The sequence below is a fragment of the Amphiprion ocellaris genome, chromosome 10 (genome assembly GCF_022539595.1).
Source record: "Amphiprion ocellaris isolate individual 3 ecotype Okinawa chromosome 10, ASM2253959v1, whole genome shotgun sequence".
Lineage (NCBI taxonomy): Eukaryota > Metazoa > Chordata > Actinopteri > Pomacentridae > Amphiprion > Amphiprion ocellaris.
Genome location: NC_072775.1, coordinates 30,703,634 through 30,722,141, shown reverse-complemented (window position 1 = coordinate 30,722,141; position 18,508 = coordinate 30,703,634). Strand labels below are relative to the sequence as shown.

At 36.8% G+C, this 18,508-nt stretch overlaps 1 protein-coding gene across 6 annotated transcripts in view; it reads left to right on the top strand.

Annotated features, from left to right (window-relative positions):
• Nucleotides 1–10,651, top strand: part of LOC111568572 (ABC transporter F family member 4-like) — a 34,493-nt gene extending 23,842 nt beyond the window's left edge. For 4 of the 6 annotated variants that reach the window (XR_008602969.1, XR_008602970.1, XR_008602967.1 and 1 more), the window contains 3 exons: nucleotides 182–226; nucleotides 2,710–8,483; nucleotides 9,403–10,651. Coding sequence is in view for 1 of the 6 variants with exons in the window: in XM_055014381.1 (XP_054870356.1) it covers nucleotides 182–220 (39 nt within the window). In the remaining 5 variants the exon portion in view is untranslated. Of the gene's footprint in view, nucleotides 1–181; nucleotides 227–1,363; nucleotides 1,688–2,709; nucleotides 8,484–9,402 lie in introns of those variants that run through there. The other 2 variants (XR_008602968.1, XM_055014381.1) reach the window with 2 other exon arrangements.
• The last annotated feature ends 7,857 nt before the right edge of the window (nucleotides 10,652–18,508 follow it).

Genomic DNA, 18,508 nt, shown 5'->3' with positions numbered 1-18,508 from the left:
CGCACTTCTCATTACTGAGTCTCAATTTAAAGGTTTGTTATTCTATCCTTGTAAACACCAGTTGTTTGTTCATGTGCACAAAGATGTAGCGACTTAAAAACTAAAACAAATTTCCTCTCAGAATAACATCTCTGCAGTTGCACTCGGCATTTCTTTGAACATTTTGTCTCCATCTTTCCAGAAAAAGAAGAAATCCTCCAAAAAGAAGAGAACAGATTGAATCTGGGTGAGTAGATTCTCGAGGTTTTCGGTTCAACTTTGTGCCACTTTCTTAAAGAGTGTGTTAACTCCAAGTTAAGAGGAACATAGTGGAGAGAACAGAGCTCCTAAAAGGTCACAGCGAGGAATTTTTGAGGAATACTTCTGCGTTTCCTCGCAATCTCCTCCTCATCCACGTGAAACGTTTGGTCCAGATAGCACACTGCAGATACATGAAGCAAGAAGCTGGAAAGCTCAGTGCTTTTATTGTTCGTTTTTCATTTTAACCCCGGGCAGTCTCTACTTCTACAGACTAGAGACTCGTAGACACACATTAAAAGACAAATTACCCCCCAAAAAATCTAATTTTACATATTAAATGTTCACTTGTCCGACACAGTCAGAGAAGTTGAGTCAGACCGTTCACTTCTGTCGTTGTGTCGTTTGTTTCTTAAAGCTGCAGATGTGTTTTTAGTGTCGATGTGATGGTTGAATTCAGTGAAAATATGACCATTATTATTCATTTTGATATTGTACTATTTAATGTATTTTACTCTCATGTCTGTCCTACTTAGTTAGTCTGAGATTTAACCGATGAAAACACGAACTCGGCAACATCCCAACTTCTAAAAATGAACTTGTAATCTTAAGTCAGTGGTCAAATATGGAAATTTTTGATTCAGATACATGGAAAGATGCATTTGTGAAGACACTAGATGGTGATTATGGTGAGAAAAAAAGGAAAAACATTTGTGCTGTGTAAATTTTGTCAATTTAATAGTGTTTCTTTGTTCCTGTCACTTTTTTTTACTCACTGTGGGCTCATTTATAATGGCAACATAAAATCCTGCACTTCTATGGAAACAGCACAACCATGACTGCAAGTAGAGAGACCTCAAAAATGTCTTTTGTGCAATATGACAAAGTCACAATGCAATAAAGTTGGATTTTGTTGATTATACATTCTGAAAAGAAGAGAACAAAACCTGGAATTAATATTATTCCAAGGGCCTTTTGATGACATTCATACTGACCAAAAAACACGGTGGCTCTACATGCTATAGATACGTAAACACAGCTTACAGTTCTGGTGAGAAATCCCAGAATTTTTGTCAAGTGACTGGATTTATGGTTTGCTGCTGTAAATATGTTCTGTTTGTTTTAGGGATCGACAGATATGGGTTCCCTGGGGCCGATACCGATGCTGATTATTGGTGCTCAAGAAAAATGACCGATATCTGGAGTAGACATACTTTAGATGTGAAGATGTAACATGTGATTTCAGAGAACCTGTCATTCATAACTAGACTTCTTTAAGTGAATATATAAAATAGAAATTGGAGTGATTAAATTAGGACGCTCTCCTCAGTTTAAATAGAATCGACTGAGATTGATCAGTTTCGTCTGCTGTTCTTAGGTTTTCTTAATATTTCTCTGTTCTATCACTTTCATTGTCCACTATGGTCACTATAAATTATTGTTTTCCAGGCTCTGTCTTCTCTTCTCCAACTTAGCCTCTAGCTGTTAGCGTAGCCTTAGCCGCTGTGAGAGAAACTAATTTCCTGGTTTGTGTTTCTTGGTCAGTTTTTGCTGCTTGAGAGACATTTTTGAGACCACAGACAGACGAATCTGCACTACACCTAAAGTAGCACATTTATTTATAAATAATCTGTCAATTACTTACCGATAGCGATTATTGGTAAAATACCAAATTTCGGTCAGGATAATCGGTATATCCCTAGTTTGTTACGTTAACCTGCACAGTTTCAGTTCAACTATCAGTTCATGTTGTCATAGTTACCATCTGTAGAAATGAATACGTCACAGTAATAAACATAAGAACTGCAGTCATAGTAAACCAGCTGCACTTCTTCACACTTCTTTTCTTAGTGTAACGATTAAGACTTGTTTACTGACACTCTGTAGTCACAACCAGTGTTGATCTATGGACTGCATCATAGTGCAGCTCATACAGTTGTGACTAAAGACTCTTGTTTTTAAAAGTTGTAACACTGGCTACGTGCAGTGACTCAAAGCTGGGGTATTTCCGTAAGCAGACACTCTGCAGGTTGACATATTTCCAGCACCACAGATTGACTCACAGCAGCGATCTAACCCCAACCGAAGTCCGAGCGGCAGCCGCATCATGGCTCCATCACAGCCAGCAGCTGGATGCCGTCAGAGATCTGCGTTTAAAAATGAGTACCGAGAAATAAAAGCATCACAGAAACACTTGCATCATCTCCTACAGCAGCTGCACAGTGTTTCCTTAAAACTGGATCAGAAAGAATTTAAAGCATATTGCAAATCAAAAAGTTCCGGCTGTGATGCTCAGCGAAGTTGAGACGATGTGGAGTTTTGTTTCTGGAATCAAAGAAAAAGTTTAATCCGTATGTTTTTGAAACAGCAGGCACACCGCATCATTCTAAACTCAATTTAAACTCATATTTTGATTGAACTGAGATTAATTGAGACTTTCTGTTTCTTTTTTTTTTTTTGTTCTCTGGTCAGATTTAGTGGAGGATGATCCTGTCTTGGACCTGAAAGCCCGGAAACCAACATGAGCAATTTTAGTGCCTTTTCTAATGATTGTTCTGTCTCAGATGAAAGGTTTTTGTCTTTTTTTTTTAGTCTCAGAAAAAGATTCGTGAGTAATGATGATTGTTGTCAGCCACATTTTCACTGTCTTTTGTTCTTAAACTGTGAATTCAACATGGTACATCTGCACCTGCAGTTCAGATGCCTTCACCAGATCCAGCACACTGCTTCATAATGAATCTCTGACTCCTCGACAGACTTTTGAACCATAAGTTTAATTAAACAACTTATTTCTTGCGCTGGATGGCATTTCAAATATTTCATAGTGCAGCAATGTATTTGTAAAGGAAGCCAAAGTGTGGCCTTAAATATAGATTTTTTCAATCAAAAATAACAAAACATTGGACTATAATGAAGTTTATTTTCATTATTGGTGAATTTGTTCTATATAACATCTAATAATTTGGTCAAAATGCCCCAAAAGCCAAAGATATTTTACACTGGGACTTGAGAATGTTTGGATGTTATTTCTACTACAGCGCAGCTCCGTTTTCAATAAAAGCCTGTATTGTTAAAGCTACAATCGGCATGTGATCCTAACTGATCAAATTTTTGAGGGCAAACTTTCATATTCACAACCATTTTTCTTCTTACCTTCACCGGATGTTGAGTAAAACTCTTCTGGGTGATGAACTGCAGACGAACCATGTTGGGAAACTCTTCATCTCTTAACTTCAGTTGGAAATGAGCTTCAGGGGAGCAAGCTGTGAAAGGAAGATTTCAAAGTGGATCATGTTTTTTAACAGTTCTGTCGGCATTAATGAACTGTTTCAGAAATACTTTTCAGTAGGAAGCGTGGATTTGTTTGGAGGAAGAGCTTTTTTTGTGTTACTGATGTCTGTTTACTTTTTTCTGTCGGTCACAAGCTGTGAAGTGAGAATCCCTCTGCACCCTGTCCATCCTTGGAAATTTAAGGTTTCAGTCCTCAGACCTTCTTCAACAGAGACCAGGCTGGACAGACGCAGCCAACTCATTGTTCAGACGAGGCAAAACCAGCAAAAGGCACATTTAGGGAAACAGGCAGCGAATCCCACCAGCGGAGCTGGACGTCCTGCAATGTAGAAGTCCTTCACTGCATTTCCAAACACATGGTTGTTTTTGGCAAGTTGCAGGGGACACATAAGTGTAAAAATACGACTTGCTTCAGTCAGTAGTTCTACTGTGGAAAGCAGAGGGCCAAAAACAACCGTCGGTTCAAAAGACACCACTGCAGACAATCATTTTCACCAAACTTTAGACACGCAGGAATGGACTTAATGTGAACGTACAATGCAGGACACTCAACCCAATCAGTCCCACTTGAGTCTCACCAGGGGGAGTTTCTGAGGACTGGAACCTTGGATTTCCTAGCAGGGACCACGTCTCTTACCTCTGGATATTTCCTCCTATACACCAACACATCTACAGGAAGCAGTAGATGTGCATGAGCCTTTACAGACATGTTTACCTTGATGGACTTTTCAACTATGCACTTGATTAAATCCCGTTGCTGTTGATTGAGGGACTAAAATCGTTGTTCCCGAGGACCAACATGTTTAGACACAAATCGATCTGTACCAGCTTTGATTTTACTGTTGTTCATTCATACTGTTACATGTGTGTTAAGTTACTGTAATTATCAGTGTTTGAGCCAAAATCCATGTCAAAATCAAACTGGGAAACTGATCATCTGATCTGATTATACATTACAAAACAGTTTTTTTTAAAGGATATTAAACCCAAATGTAAAGGGTTCTGAACACAGTCACATTGCATATGGTCCTCACGTTTATTTCACAAGAGCATATTTCACTTTTCTCTACTCTGTGCATCTGACTTCACACTACAGTGAAAACGCTGCATAAAAACAAAATTCATCTTTATAACATGCATAAACACTTGAAGCTCAAGGATTCAAAGTCTACATGAACCACATTTTAAAATAGACAACTTAAATATCACATTTATATTCAGGAATTATGTTACATTTTACAATTTCAGGGCTGAACTGAGTAACTTGGATTCTTACGGGGGAAAAAAAACAACAAAAAACAAACTAGCTGCACAATTACAGACAAAAATAACACAAAATGAATATTAATTAATGAATATTAAACCTGAGGCTGATTTCAGACATTTTTCAAAACAATCCCACATTTGATATTGAATATTATTTTGGATACAGAAATTTGATTTAGGATTCAGTTTTATATCTCTTATTTTAAATGAATAAATCAGTTCATCTAAACCTTCTGGTCACAAGCGAACCAGCAGTTGTTTGTCTTTGTCTCCACACTTAAAGAGAGAAAAGTGCAGGTAGTTTAGAGTTGATACTGACATCGATTCATTAAACTTTGAGGAGAAATGAGGCCTTTCAAACTCTCGGTGTCTCTGTTTGCTCACCGGTTATAACAAAGCAGCCGTCTCTCTCGGCTTTTTCCCTGAAACAGAAATCCTTAAATTCAACATGTTGGGCAGTTTGTGAGCACAACTTAATTGTCTCAACTCCAAACAACACGTGTGGTTTTTCTTAAAATAACAAAGCTGCATTTTACAGGCTCTGTATTTTATAGATATTCTCCAGGAATCCTTCCTTGTAATCTCTGAAGAATTCAATGCATTTTAGGTGTAAATTGTGAGCTTAGTTAGCTACAATTTGGAAATAATTAAAAGGTAAATGGAAGTATTAAGTGAAAGAACGTTAATACGCTGGTGACAACAGCCATCTGAGTTTCCCTAAAACACCAACAAAAATTCTACTTAAGCTACAAAATGTTCCACACTGAGTCAGTTTATTTACTTTGTGAATAAATATGACGAAAGCAGAACAGCTGATTCTGTAAATGCCACTAAAGCAGATCTATAAGACAGCAAGAATTAAAATTAAGCAGTTTTATGTCCTGATTTCTCTGGTAAACTTCATAAACTTGTAGATGTCCGATCATTTTTCACTTACCTACTACAGAATTAAACTAGAACTGCAGCAGCTAACTCCATTTCTCTTAGAATTAAGACCAAATTGTTCCGGACCTACTTCACATTTACAGCTAAGATCAGCCAAGTGTTGGAAAGTGGGAGGAAAGTTCCCTGAAAAATACAAGACCCATAAAAACCGTGAAACAGCAGATTAGAGGGGATAGGTTTGATTAAATAAATACTGCACATGTAAATGTTGTTCATGTTTTCTGCTAAATGTTTTTCACATTTCTGATCACTGTTTCTTCCATTAAAACATTTTGTCTCTAAACTTTACTTTTGTTTCATTCAGCAAATAACCGTTGACATGTGACGCATTCATCAAAATAAAAACGTGAATCAACAGGGTAAAGTGTAACATCATGTTAAACTGCTTTAAACAATACTTAAGGTACAAAATTTTAAAGTTTGTATGTGATTTTTTTGTCGTGTGCAGCTCCTTCTGAGTTTTTCAGGACAACAAAAGGAAGTTTTCGCTCTTAAAACTGAAAGTCACTTGTTAAAAATTGCAAAAATTCAATAAAATTTTAACTATTTTACAGTCAAAACAACTGGCTGTAAGATTTTTCAAGACATCAAGTGAAAACCTTCACTAAAAGCCTCGTTTAAAGCCTGTAGAAGAAATACAAAGTCTTACATTTTTGTCTTTTCTGCAAAAAATGTCTGCATTCTGTCACAAATGATTGAACATATTTGGTTGAAAAAAAAAATCACAATTCTTGCTGAATAATTTTTTTTTCCAACACAGAACAATTGCAAAATAATTTGGGTTTATCTGTCTATTTCTATCTGGGTCCACATCACATTTATTTAATTCACCAGGAATTATTGTTGTATACAGTGTATTGGTGAAACTTGGCATTCATATCAGTTTTATGTGGTAGAAACCTTTTCTTGATTCTAGCAAAACAATTATTCAAATGTGTGAATTTCTTGATAGAAAATTACAAACATTCTTACTGCACTTGTAGATTTTTCGCTTGTTTTACAGAAAAAAATGGTTTGATTATTTTTTTTGCCGCTCCAGTTCCATGCATAATAACGATGGTTCTCTTCTGTTTTTAATTTAGATCCCCTTAAACTCTGAAGCATTTATGCTGACAGTGACACAAACAAGCCACCTTTTCCATCAAAATATATACATCTATAAACTTAAGTCTTCATTTTGAATTCATCAACACTAAATGTGTTTTCTGTCCTGCTGATGAATGAAACATTCAGCTTGGTGTGCATAAAGTAGATTTGCATGGTTAGATAAGTCTTCTTGGACTTTTTTTTTTGCAATATTTAGATGAAACGACACAAAATTGAAATTAATTGGCTAAAAATCTAGTAAACAAGACTATTGATAGTGATTTAATTCAAACTGAAATCTGACTTCCTTTTTAGTTTAGAGTGGTTTGGAATAGGAGTTTAGTTTTGACTGACATTTATTCTAATAAGTTTAAGTATAAAGAAGTTACAATACCATCACTGTTCCCTCTAAGCTGCGCGCGTGCGCAATTGCGCACTGCTGACACGGTCTCCGCGCACAGAAAATCTGCGCTGCGCGCAAAAAAAAAATCCAACCTAAATTGTAAATAAAATAAACACGTAACAATTCATTCTGTGCTATTTTTCAATGCGAGTCAGTGAGTGACCGGTGACTGGCTGCTGCAGCCAATGATGCGATTCACATACGTATTTACCATAGACTGTATATAATGGTATTTACGCAGCTAATCAACGTCAGGCGTCCTTATGTGTAGCCACCTTGTTCTCATAGATATGAATGAGTAGATAGGACACGCCCCTTGAGCTGCGTGCTACAGCGAGGCTAAGCTAGTGAGGGCAAAGTTTCAGTGCATTCCGTTGATGTAGACGGCGTGAAAACGGAAACAAGAAGTATGCCAGCTCACTGTGCAGCATACAGTTACACACTACGTCGTACGATTGAGACAAGGAAACTTGGAATGACTTTTCATAGGTAAGAATAGTTTTTGGCTCTTTTTTCATTATGAAATCTTGTTGAGAGCTTCCAGTCTATGAGAGCTAACTAGTTAGCCACTAGCAAAACGCTAAGGCGAGCTAGCAGCTTGACAACCAAATACCAGACGATTAATAGTAGCTGTAGTATAGTTGTACAAGCAGTAGTAGTAATACTAAAAGTACAAGCAGCAGTAGTAGTATAAACAGCTGTTAGAGTCGTAGAAGTAGTATCAGAATTTGTAATAGTATTACAAGTTGTAGTAGCAGTGCCAGTATCAGCAGCAGTAGTTAATAGTCACATTGCTATTACTACCACCAATACTACCAATAGTAGTTATAAAGCCTAACTCATATATATCCAGATTACCATCTATGTTCTTCCTCCAAACCCATTTTATGATTGGGATTACAGGCAGTTCTTTAGGACTGCTCTCAAATAATTGAAATGTTACTAAACAAGGTTATACTTATCAAATTAAATAGCTCTGGTCTCCAGTATATTGGCAAATTCGGTTCTTTGTACTTCATTTATTAGCATGATTTCTTTTTAATATGTTGTGTACAGACTTAATTACTTCTCTGTCTACTTTTCTTACTCCATGTAGGTTTCCCAGAGACTATGGTTTGAGGAGGAATTGGAAGTTTGTCGGCTTAGACCTGGTGTCATTCCATCAGTGTTAAACTTCCCGGCTCATCTTGGAAGAGTACGTGCCAGAAAGACCACGACCAAGCAGCCTTGAGATCTTAGGCAGCGTCTCCCTGAGGTGGGTGTCGACAGTGTTCACAGTCAGGTCTGTGGTAATCCCATCAAAAAACAAAACAGAAAAAAATCTAGATTATAAATCAACATGTAACCAAAGCACTCTGTGTATAACGCCATAGTATAGGATGTAGTAATTCAGAAAATGTCAAAGTATAGTATGCTTTACTCGAGAATAACATAGTATGGCCTGTAGTTCATAGTACAGCATGTTGGCAGGGAAAAAAAACAAAACATAGATTATGATGTGGTTCAAAAAGTGCAAAATGATAAGATGTTGCCTAAAATTGTCATGTATGATATGTGGTTCAAAAAATGTCATAGTGCAGTATACTGTCAAAATAGTATGTAATTCAAGAAAACATCAGAGTATAATATGTCGTCTAAAAAATGCCATAGAATAATAATTTCATTGCACAAGGAAAAGTATAGTAACTTTTAAAACTGTTCGAATTCTTATATGTTGCTAAAAAAACAAACAAAAAACAAAAAAAACATCACAGTAATATGTCAATTAAAAAAGCCTATAGTATAGCGTGTCGCCCAACAAACATCATAGTATAGCATGTCGCTCTAAAAACGTCACAGCTGTCAGTAGGTGAGGAGCAACACAAAAACAGTCCAAACGCTGGTTTCCAGAGGGTTAGACAAGTATTTATTTGAAAGAGTAAGTTTACAACAACACAACATGTGAGGGGGTTAAAAACAAATGGGTGTTAGTAAAATAAAAATAAATAAACAGAGCTAAAAGTGAACTTCATGTTGACATTGATGGGCATTCCAACCAGGAACAAAGTAAAAGATAATCGATACAAAAAAAACCTCTTCCTGTTCACCTCTTAAAACCCAAAAACACACCGCAGTAGCAGCCTAAACTAAAACTACTAATGGGTTCCCTGTTTTCCTTTCTGAACAATTCAAAGGTCCCTCTCTATCTCCCCACACATCCACCAACCACTGGAACACATCTCCAAAGTTGTGCCGGGCCAGCTCAGCTTCCCCTCAGAAGAAGTTCCACCACCTGCCAGATGAAGGAGCCTTTTGAGAGGCAGCTGGCATCGTGATTGGACTGTACTTTGGTCTGTTCCAATCCAGCTTCAGCTCCAGAGACGGCAGGCGGGACGAGTCAACGGAGGCCTGGTGGACGAAGGCATGAAGCTGAGTACAATCCAGAAAACAACAGAGGAGGAGTGCAGAGGCCCAGGGCCAGAACAAACAGAGTAGCATCGTATGTCTCTTAGAAAACATCATATATCACGATATGGATTATTTTATATCACGATAACGATATATATGATGATATACCACAACAAAGTACGTTTTCAGTTATTCTCTGAAAAGTTTGACAAAAATTTCATTGCTTACTTTTCTCCATGAAACTTTAACCTGTTGCTAGGGCTGGACCCGAATATTCGGTCCCCATGGTGGTATGCGGATATTAATTTTGAGGTCCGAATATTCGCCCCCTCCTACCTCCACCCCCACCCGGCTCTTTCCTCCGTTAGCTCACCGCCTCTGACGTCACGGACCGAACCGAATATTCAAGTCATTCCTCCGTCCGTCCGTCAAATCCCCCCCCCCCGGACGTTAAGGAGGGGGACCGAATATCCGGAGCCCAGAAACTGCTATTCGGGCCAGCCCTACCCTCCATCGTTCAGCACTCATGAGTTAAGTAATATAAAGCATGTCGCAAACCCGCGTGAGAATCAAAGAACGTAAAGCAGCGTCATGTCGCAAAAACCAAAAGACAGAGTTCCTTTGCGAAAAATCTCTTTTTTATTCTTCTTTATTTTCACGTATATAAACTTAGAATATGCATAGTGACAAGAAAACACTAATACAATCGTCGCAGGCTATTTAATGATAAATTTGCTGTAATAATTGATAAAATTAGGTTAGAAACGATAGAAACGATAGAAGAGAAATGGCACGATAGACACTTTTCTAGCGTTCTCACTATATGTATCGTCATATCGCCCAGCACTACATCATAGTATAGCCTTTGGTATGAAAAAACGCCGTCATATACATCGTATATTGTACATATAACAAGTCAAAGGAAAGAGACATACATTGTAGAATTGTAGTAATTGTGGGCTGACTGATTTACTGATTAGCAGTATTTTATTTTTTACTGATTTATGGTAATAAATACATTTAAAAATGGCGCTACTTTGGCTCTGAACCTGTATCTTCCTGTGGTCGCTCTGTCTTCTGGAGTGATTTGATTGGTTATCCATCACGAATAAAACTCCTTTTACTTAACATCTGTAAACAAAACAAAAACATAACAAAGTTTTCTGTTAGAGTTTGTGTTCTTCTAAGTTTAACTCCAAGATTTTAAATACTTTCATTTACTGCAAATTAATATCTACTCCAAATGTCTCAGTAATAATCATTATCAGCCTTAAAAACCCACAAAACACCCCTCTATACTCAACCACACTTAGTACAGTCCGGTTCCCCCGTCTATAAATCTGCTTGGAATCATCCACTTCCTGTTTGTCAAAGTAGCCTTCTACCTGGACAGGTTTTGTTGGAGCACATGCAACAAACATTTTGTGTAAGTGCACTTTAATATGGATGGATGACACTGAATTAGAGTCTGTTTTAATGAGACTGAGTTAAGATGTGTAGCTCTGTCATTAAATAGTAAATTATTTCTCAGAATTCACAGAGAAAAGTCTGAAATGTTTGCTAGGTTAGCGTCCCACATGTTCTTTGGCTCAGCTAAAGCTAACTCTCTCCAACTTCTGGATCTCTTGAGTTGCTTGTTGTTAAAATATCTTGCTAGATTTGCTGAAGCTCAGAAAGTCTGAGATGTTTGTTAGAAAATAAGCTCATTCTCAAGTCTGATCTGAACTGTCTTCTTTTGTTTTAACTTTCCCTAAACTTAGGAGTTAATGACAGAGCAGCACAGTCTTATTTATGTAGAGATTAAACTTCGGTGTCATTCATTGATGTTAAAGTGCAGTTTTTCAAATGTTTGTTGCACATGCTCCCGATCAAACCAGTCCAGGTGGAAGACGATGTGAAGAGAAAGCTCCAGAGGATGAATATCACACATTTATATTGGAAATAAATGTCCTTTAATTAGACATTGTCATGCAAATGATGTTCAAATCTTTGAGTACTTTGCTGATGTTTGTTTCTAAGTGTGTTTTGACACTCGCCCCCAAAGATTAAAACCTTCTACGGCTCACAAGCTGCAAAAATTCACACATTATCAACTATCTTTCTGACTAAACTAAGATAAAAAGTGAAAAACTGCCAGATTCCTGCATCATGAATGTAAATCTTTTTGGTTTTTATGACGGTAAAGTGAATATATTTGGATTTGACATTTTATAAACCAAAACAAGAAATGAATTACTGGAGAAAACAATCAACAGATTAATGGACAAAGAAAATGTGTTTTCCAGCATATATGGCTGAATTACTCCAACATTACAAGATGCATACAATTTGAATTCAATTTTATTTAGATAACGCCAATTACAGGTCAAATTGTCTCAAGACACTTTATTTTTGTATTTTTTTGTCATATTTAAAATATGACAACGTAAGAAATTTAAACCTCTTGACTAATTCAATTTATTATTTAGTTTTTAAGAGACTAATCGACAACTAAAATAACTTTCTCCACTAAAACTAATAAACATGAGGTCAAATAGAAGGAACAAAGGAACAGTTTTAAATACTGCAGTCCCACGACGACAAGAATAAAGTTTCTCAACAAAAACTAAATCTGCTGGTGGATTCCATTAAAGTCCTAATAAGTGATAATAAAGTGTGATACTAAAGGTTTGTGGTGCTAAAAATCTCAAAGTCAGGATATGAAGTTGAACATCTGGATGGAGGTTGATAAAAGTTGACCTCCCTTCATTTCTCTGGAGCCGACTCCATGGATTTTATGGATGGTGGTTAAAGACCTGCTCTTCTAGTTGCCTTCCTTCTAGTCGCTGTAAAAAGTCAGTCCATCCTGGCCGACTTCAACACCTCTTCATGACAACTTGTTCTACCTCCGACCTGGTGGAAACTCCAGAAACTCGGGAAAACCCGTGGAGACTCGAAGAACTCGTGGAGACTCGAAGAACTCGTGGGGCGGGGGAAGGTGTGGTGGGTGGTGTGGGGAGGTGGGGGAGTAGAGGGGGGAGGCCGCCACCCACCTCCACACCTACTCTCCGCCCTGACTCCACCCAGACTCCGCCTTGGCTCCACCCATGGGGTCACTTCAGGAACTACGATGCCAAAGGGACGACGAATTTATTTCTTTTTATCTGATCTGTAGCTCAGTGAGTTAAGGATTTGCCTATGGAGCTGCAGGTCGCTGGTTCAAGACCAGACACTTCTTAAGTTTTATCAAAATCCTGACAAAGACAAAGAAAGAAAACTGCCGGTGGCGGGTCTTGAACCTACGACCTACCACTTGGTAGTCTATCGTCTTATCCCCCTGAGCTACTCGCTCAGATACTAATTCTTCTTTTTTTTGCGCATTTATCATCTATTTTTTGCCATTTTCGAGTTTTTTTTTTTTACTTGAGTCTCGACTCGACCGTTTTTCTCAGGAGGTTGGACTTCAGCCTTTGTGCTGGAGGGTTGAACCCTCAGTTCCAAGACTTTCCAAGCCTCCACACCTCCCGAGTCCTCAGGACCTGAGCTTTCAGACAGTCTGAGGGCTGAAATTTTCTAAATCCCACAGTAGTTCTCTGTTAGTTTGAACCTTCAGACAGTCCAAGGACTGATATCTTCTAAGTTCCTGAGTAGTTCTCTGTTAGTTTGAACCTTTCCACAGTCTGAGGACTGAAATCTTAAAAGTTCTTGAGTAGTTCTCTGTTAGTTTGAACCTTCAGACAGTCTGAGGACTGAAATTTTAAAAGTTTCTTAGTACTTCTCTGTTAGTTTGAACTTTCTGGTTAACAGAAGCCTTAAAACTTGTGACCATGAGTCTTGATTTCACATTTAGACCATCCATCTGAGTTCTTCTCAGACCTTCACCTGTGGGTTTTTTAGAAATTCTGAACAAAGTTTGATTCACTTCACTGAACAGTAAAGTTTGTGGAGATCAGAAGGTAACATTAGTTTGATAAATGCCTTCGACTACTAGTAGACTTTATCTGGAAAGCAGTTTTCTGAAATGAGCACTTAGTAAATCTGTCTACAATCAAACCAAGAACATAGAAAGTGGAAATGTTTGAAGAAACAACTTGATGTTTTCATTTCAGAATAGAAAACGCTTTAAGACCTTTATGTTTTTGCTCTTTTTGATCATTTATTGTCTCTTCTGTTTAATTTGATCTTCTAAAGTCTAACTGTGTCTTTTCAAATGTTTTGTCTTTAGTTTGATTCTTCTTAAACGTTTAGTTTTGCTCTTTTCTCACCTTTTATTCTTTTCTAATGTCTGATTTGATTTCGAAATGTTTTGTCTTTTTAATGTTTAATTATTTTTTCAAATGTTTTATCAGCTTATTTGAATTTTTTTTTCTTTCCCAATATTTAATTTTTTGATTAAATCTTGAAGGTTTTTCTTTTTAAATGTTTTACCACCTTTTAATGTTTAATTTTCTTTTTAAATGCTTCATTGTATTTTCTGTTTAATTCCTATTTGAAGTTTTATTGTCTTTAAGATGTTATTTTCTAATTAAACATTTAATTTTTTAATTAAATGTTTTGTCTTTTTAAAGGTTTAATGATCTAATTAAATGTTTTGTATTTTTTTAAAATGTTTAATATTCTTCTTGTTTGATTGTATTTTTTAAATGTGTAATTATCGAAAATATTTTATCTGTAATTTTTAATATTTGTATTTTAAAAATTTTGTTTAATTTCATACTTACATGTATTGTATCTTGTTTAATTATCTAATTCAATATTTTGTCTTTTTAATATCATTTAATTGTATTTAATGTTTAACTATATTAAACAATTAAACAAGAATAGTAAACATTTAAAAAATACTTTTTAATAATAAAACTTTTAAAAAGTTTTATTGTATTAAAGGCTTTTTTCCTTTGATTTAATTGCTTTTTGTTATGTAGTTTATTTTTCTGTCAAGATTTTAACCCCAACCTTACAAATGAAATAAACCCTGAAATCACAATGAAAATACTTCTGTTGTCACAATCATGAGTTAGTCAATTATTCAGTTTATCAATTCAACTTTATTTGTTTAGCACCTTTCACACAGAGAAAAAACTATGCTAAAACTATGATTAAAACTCAAAAAAAAAAAAAGATTTAACATGGTAATAAAATCTGTTGTGTCCAGGGGATGGAGGGAGTTTATTGAAGTCTTCTTGGGCTCACATGGGAAATCATTTAAAATATAAACTTGATAGTCAGTCTAAGGAAACTGCAGAGTGACAGAAGAACCAACAATATCTCCCGTTTTCTCCTTTAATGAGTCGACTCTTCTTGTACTTTCAGACCAAAGAACTACAGACTCTTCACAACCTGCTCAAACTCTTGGTACAGGACCTCACCACACGGGTCAAGAAGGTTTCTGTCTCATTTCTACTCTGAAGCTCACCTTCTCCTGCTCAAACTGCTGACAAATGTTTCTGCTGCTCTAAAGTCTGGTCTCCAGAACTTCCTAAAAACTCTCAAAGTCTCTTCTGCTGCAGGTTGCTATGTAGAACTGTTCCAGAAAACCTCACTAAACCACATGGAGGAGCCTCAAGATAGTCGTCCAAATGAAACGATACAAAAACCAAACTAGCACAACCCAAATGCTAAAGTCTCCTGCAGCCTACCAGAGAACCTCTGAGAACAGAGAATCAGGACAGGATCTCTTACCTTCTGGACAACCAACGCTGGTTCACAAACAAGAATACAGAATGTGTCTGACCAGAAACCTCTAAAGACTCACTACAGCCAAGATAAAGACACAACTCACCTGCACCAAATCCACTAATCACTGCACACATTAATACCATGTGCTAACTGTGGCTAAAGAACCACATTTACCAAGACAACTATCCAGTACAAAGCCCTAAAACACACCAAGAAACACATTAAAGATGATTTTACTGCTGGAATGATCTTCATAAGCATGTCCATCAGATTGGTATCAGATAGAAAGACGATAATCTTCTGTGTAAGTGCAACAGCACCAAGCAGACTTGCTTCCTTGCGTGTGTTAAGACGCTGTGAAGAAGGTGGAGACACCAAATATCCTATATAAGGCAGATACTGGTAAGTGAGTACAGGCTCTCCATAAAGTTGAGCTATGTAGATGAGACAGTCTAACACTTGGCCTAAAGAACAAACTAAAGCAATGGAGCCAAACCCAGTTCATGGTGAAGAGAAGCAGAGGAAATGTTTGTCTGCAGCTAAATAAAGCAGGAAGACAGTGAGCTGCTCAGGTGTTCCTGATAACACCAAGCAGCCACCTGGACAGCCAATAGGAACACAGCTTTCTGGAAGTCCAGAGGGCTGGGTTGGTGAAGGAAATTTAGTTTAAAGTTGAAGCAGAAAGTTAACAAAGAAAGTTGAAAACCACCTTCTGATACCTGAAATCTCTGAGTTTTCACACAAAGAACACCTGAACATGTCAAACTGGTTCCATAGTAGAACCATCATTGTAAAAACGTCATAGTATGGTGTGTTGCTCAAAAAACATTACGACCCGGCTGTCAGGGGACAAACATGTAAGAAACATGAGAACAGAGAGAACCCAACCAGTAGGTCACAGTTTATCATCATCTAATCATCTCCTGAAGTCCATATGGTGAGAGACATCAGTATCTGGTTGTTAATTTACCAGAGGATGCTTATAATCATGCTGATGTGGTCTGTACTCTACAGTATTTTAGTGACTCAATAAATGCCTAAGTTGTTTTTTTAAAAATGCTTTTTAATTTTTAATAAACATTTAACAGCCTATATGTAATCAATAAATGGCCTTTGCCTATCTTAAGAAAAATTCACTCAGAACTCTGATATGTTAACAGTACTAAATAAATCAATAAATACATGCATACACACAAAAATAAGTTAATACATTAACTGTGTTTAGATAAGATTTAGATTTTTTTTTAAAAAGTTGTTTATGTTTTTGCAGAATCCAGTATTGCTCACTGGTTGGTCATTACATTTTGTTAGTTTGATTTCACTGTTTAAAATGATGCCACCTCTTTTCAGACAGAACCTGTGATAATAAAACAATACAACATTTTTAGTTCCCTGTTAATAAAGCACTTAAAGCTTTAAGTATGGCTAAATGCTTTTTTCAGAATTAAATATATCACTCCTTAGGTGGTAGTGGCCCCAAGTTCAGTAAAGTTGGAAAGATATTCACAGATTCAGACTTCCAGCATCAATAACTCATTAGATATAGGTTGTCAAAACATAAACGGTGCCTCTTTCCCATTGTTGCAAGGCAGACAATGTGCTACAAGCCCAGTTTTATCAAAAGTAGCTGTCTTTCAAGCTACAGGAATAACATTGGTGTCTATGGAGTGAACAGGGTCCGTCTGCAATTTGCAAAACCACTGCAACAGTAAAGAGAGACAAATATTCAATAACTTCACTCTTATACATTGTAGTGTCACTAAAATCACTGCAGCCTTCAACTGGCTCCTGTTGACAAAGTGTTTTAACAGAAATGTAAATGCTGTAATTTGATTCTTTTAATGAACCATGTAACTTGAATGGATGTGATGCTGGTGTGACCACAGTGCACACGTCTGATGTTGCTCACAGTGGTCCAAGGGACGCTCAGGGAGTTTGTGTGTTTGCTCACACTCAGGAAAAATTACAGGGAACATTGAATATCATTAACATATCATCTGCAAGTTGCTTCATCATTTCAATTGTTACATTTTTTTTTAAATACTTCTTTTTGTAGCTTTTGCAGCTCTCTTGGAAGTATTACATTGGACAAAACAACTCTATAGAATGACAACATGAAAAGATCCCAGCATCAAATCATAGTAAATGTTAAATGGTGTCTCGTTAAACCATAAAGTAGGTGAGTTACTCTGTATTAATGCTTGTAAAATAGCACAATGGGTGACACAAAAGCAAGCAGAAAGTTGCGAGACAGATGTGTGGTATGACAGGTAAAAGATCAGAATAACGATCTTTAAAGTGAATAAAGTTACCTCAGTTTGCTTTGGTCCCGAGTGGATTTCCTGTCATTCCCAGATCTTGTGGTAAAGTTTCTTCTGCAAAAAAAAGAACAAGTTATTGGTCATAAATAAGCTGAATAATCACCGACTTGAGCAGCACATTGTCAGGAATATTTTAGGCATTTTCCTTTTCAAGTTTCATCACACTTTATACTACTTTCCAAAGTCTAAAAAATATAAAGAAACTTAACACAAACTTTTTATGAAACCGGGTCTCTGAAACGCCCACACAGACATAAAGTGCAACACAATCACTGAGTGAAACTCTTGTCTGGATGTGACGTGGGAACGAACAGCCGGCAGGATGTTCTTGACTGTGATTATACATAATTACAGAGCCGATGCAGCAGCTGTGTACGGCTGGCAGCATTAAAATGGCCATAATGACATCTGTTGCTAATATACTTCCTTTATAATCCATGACTAAACTCTGGAGGAGAACAGAAAATCAAAGGTGACAATTCTGCTGCCGCTCACTGGACTTTACCTCATTCAATTACTCAATAATACTTCTTTAGTTAGTCACTGCAGCTCCTGCTCTGTAAAGGACAACATTACAAAGTCACTTCTAAATTGGGCTGATTGTGTAATAAAATGTGGATTATTGTTTGATTTGAATTAAAGCTGGTTTTGCAGGGGTGGAGGGGCTTTTTGATGAGCAGAACTCTTCAATTTGTCTCTATTATTTCCAAAAATAAAAATATAAAACGTGACACAAATGGTATGTTTAAATGTGAAAATGAAGGATTATCTAATGTGCTAAGTGTCATTCATTTCCAGAGCATAAATCTGAAAATTAGGTTTAAAACATTTGTTGACGTATTGGAGTGAAAGGTTATTTATGCATCACTCCATACATAACAAAACACTGGGGGGGGAATCTATTTTTGTCATGTTT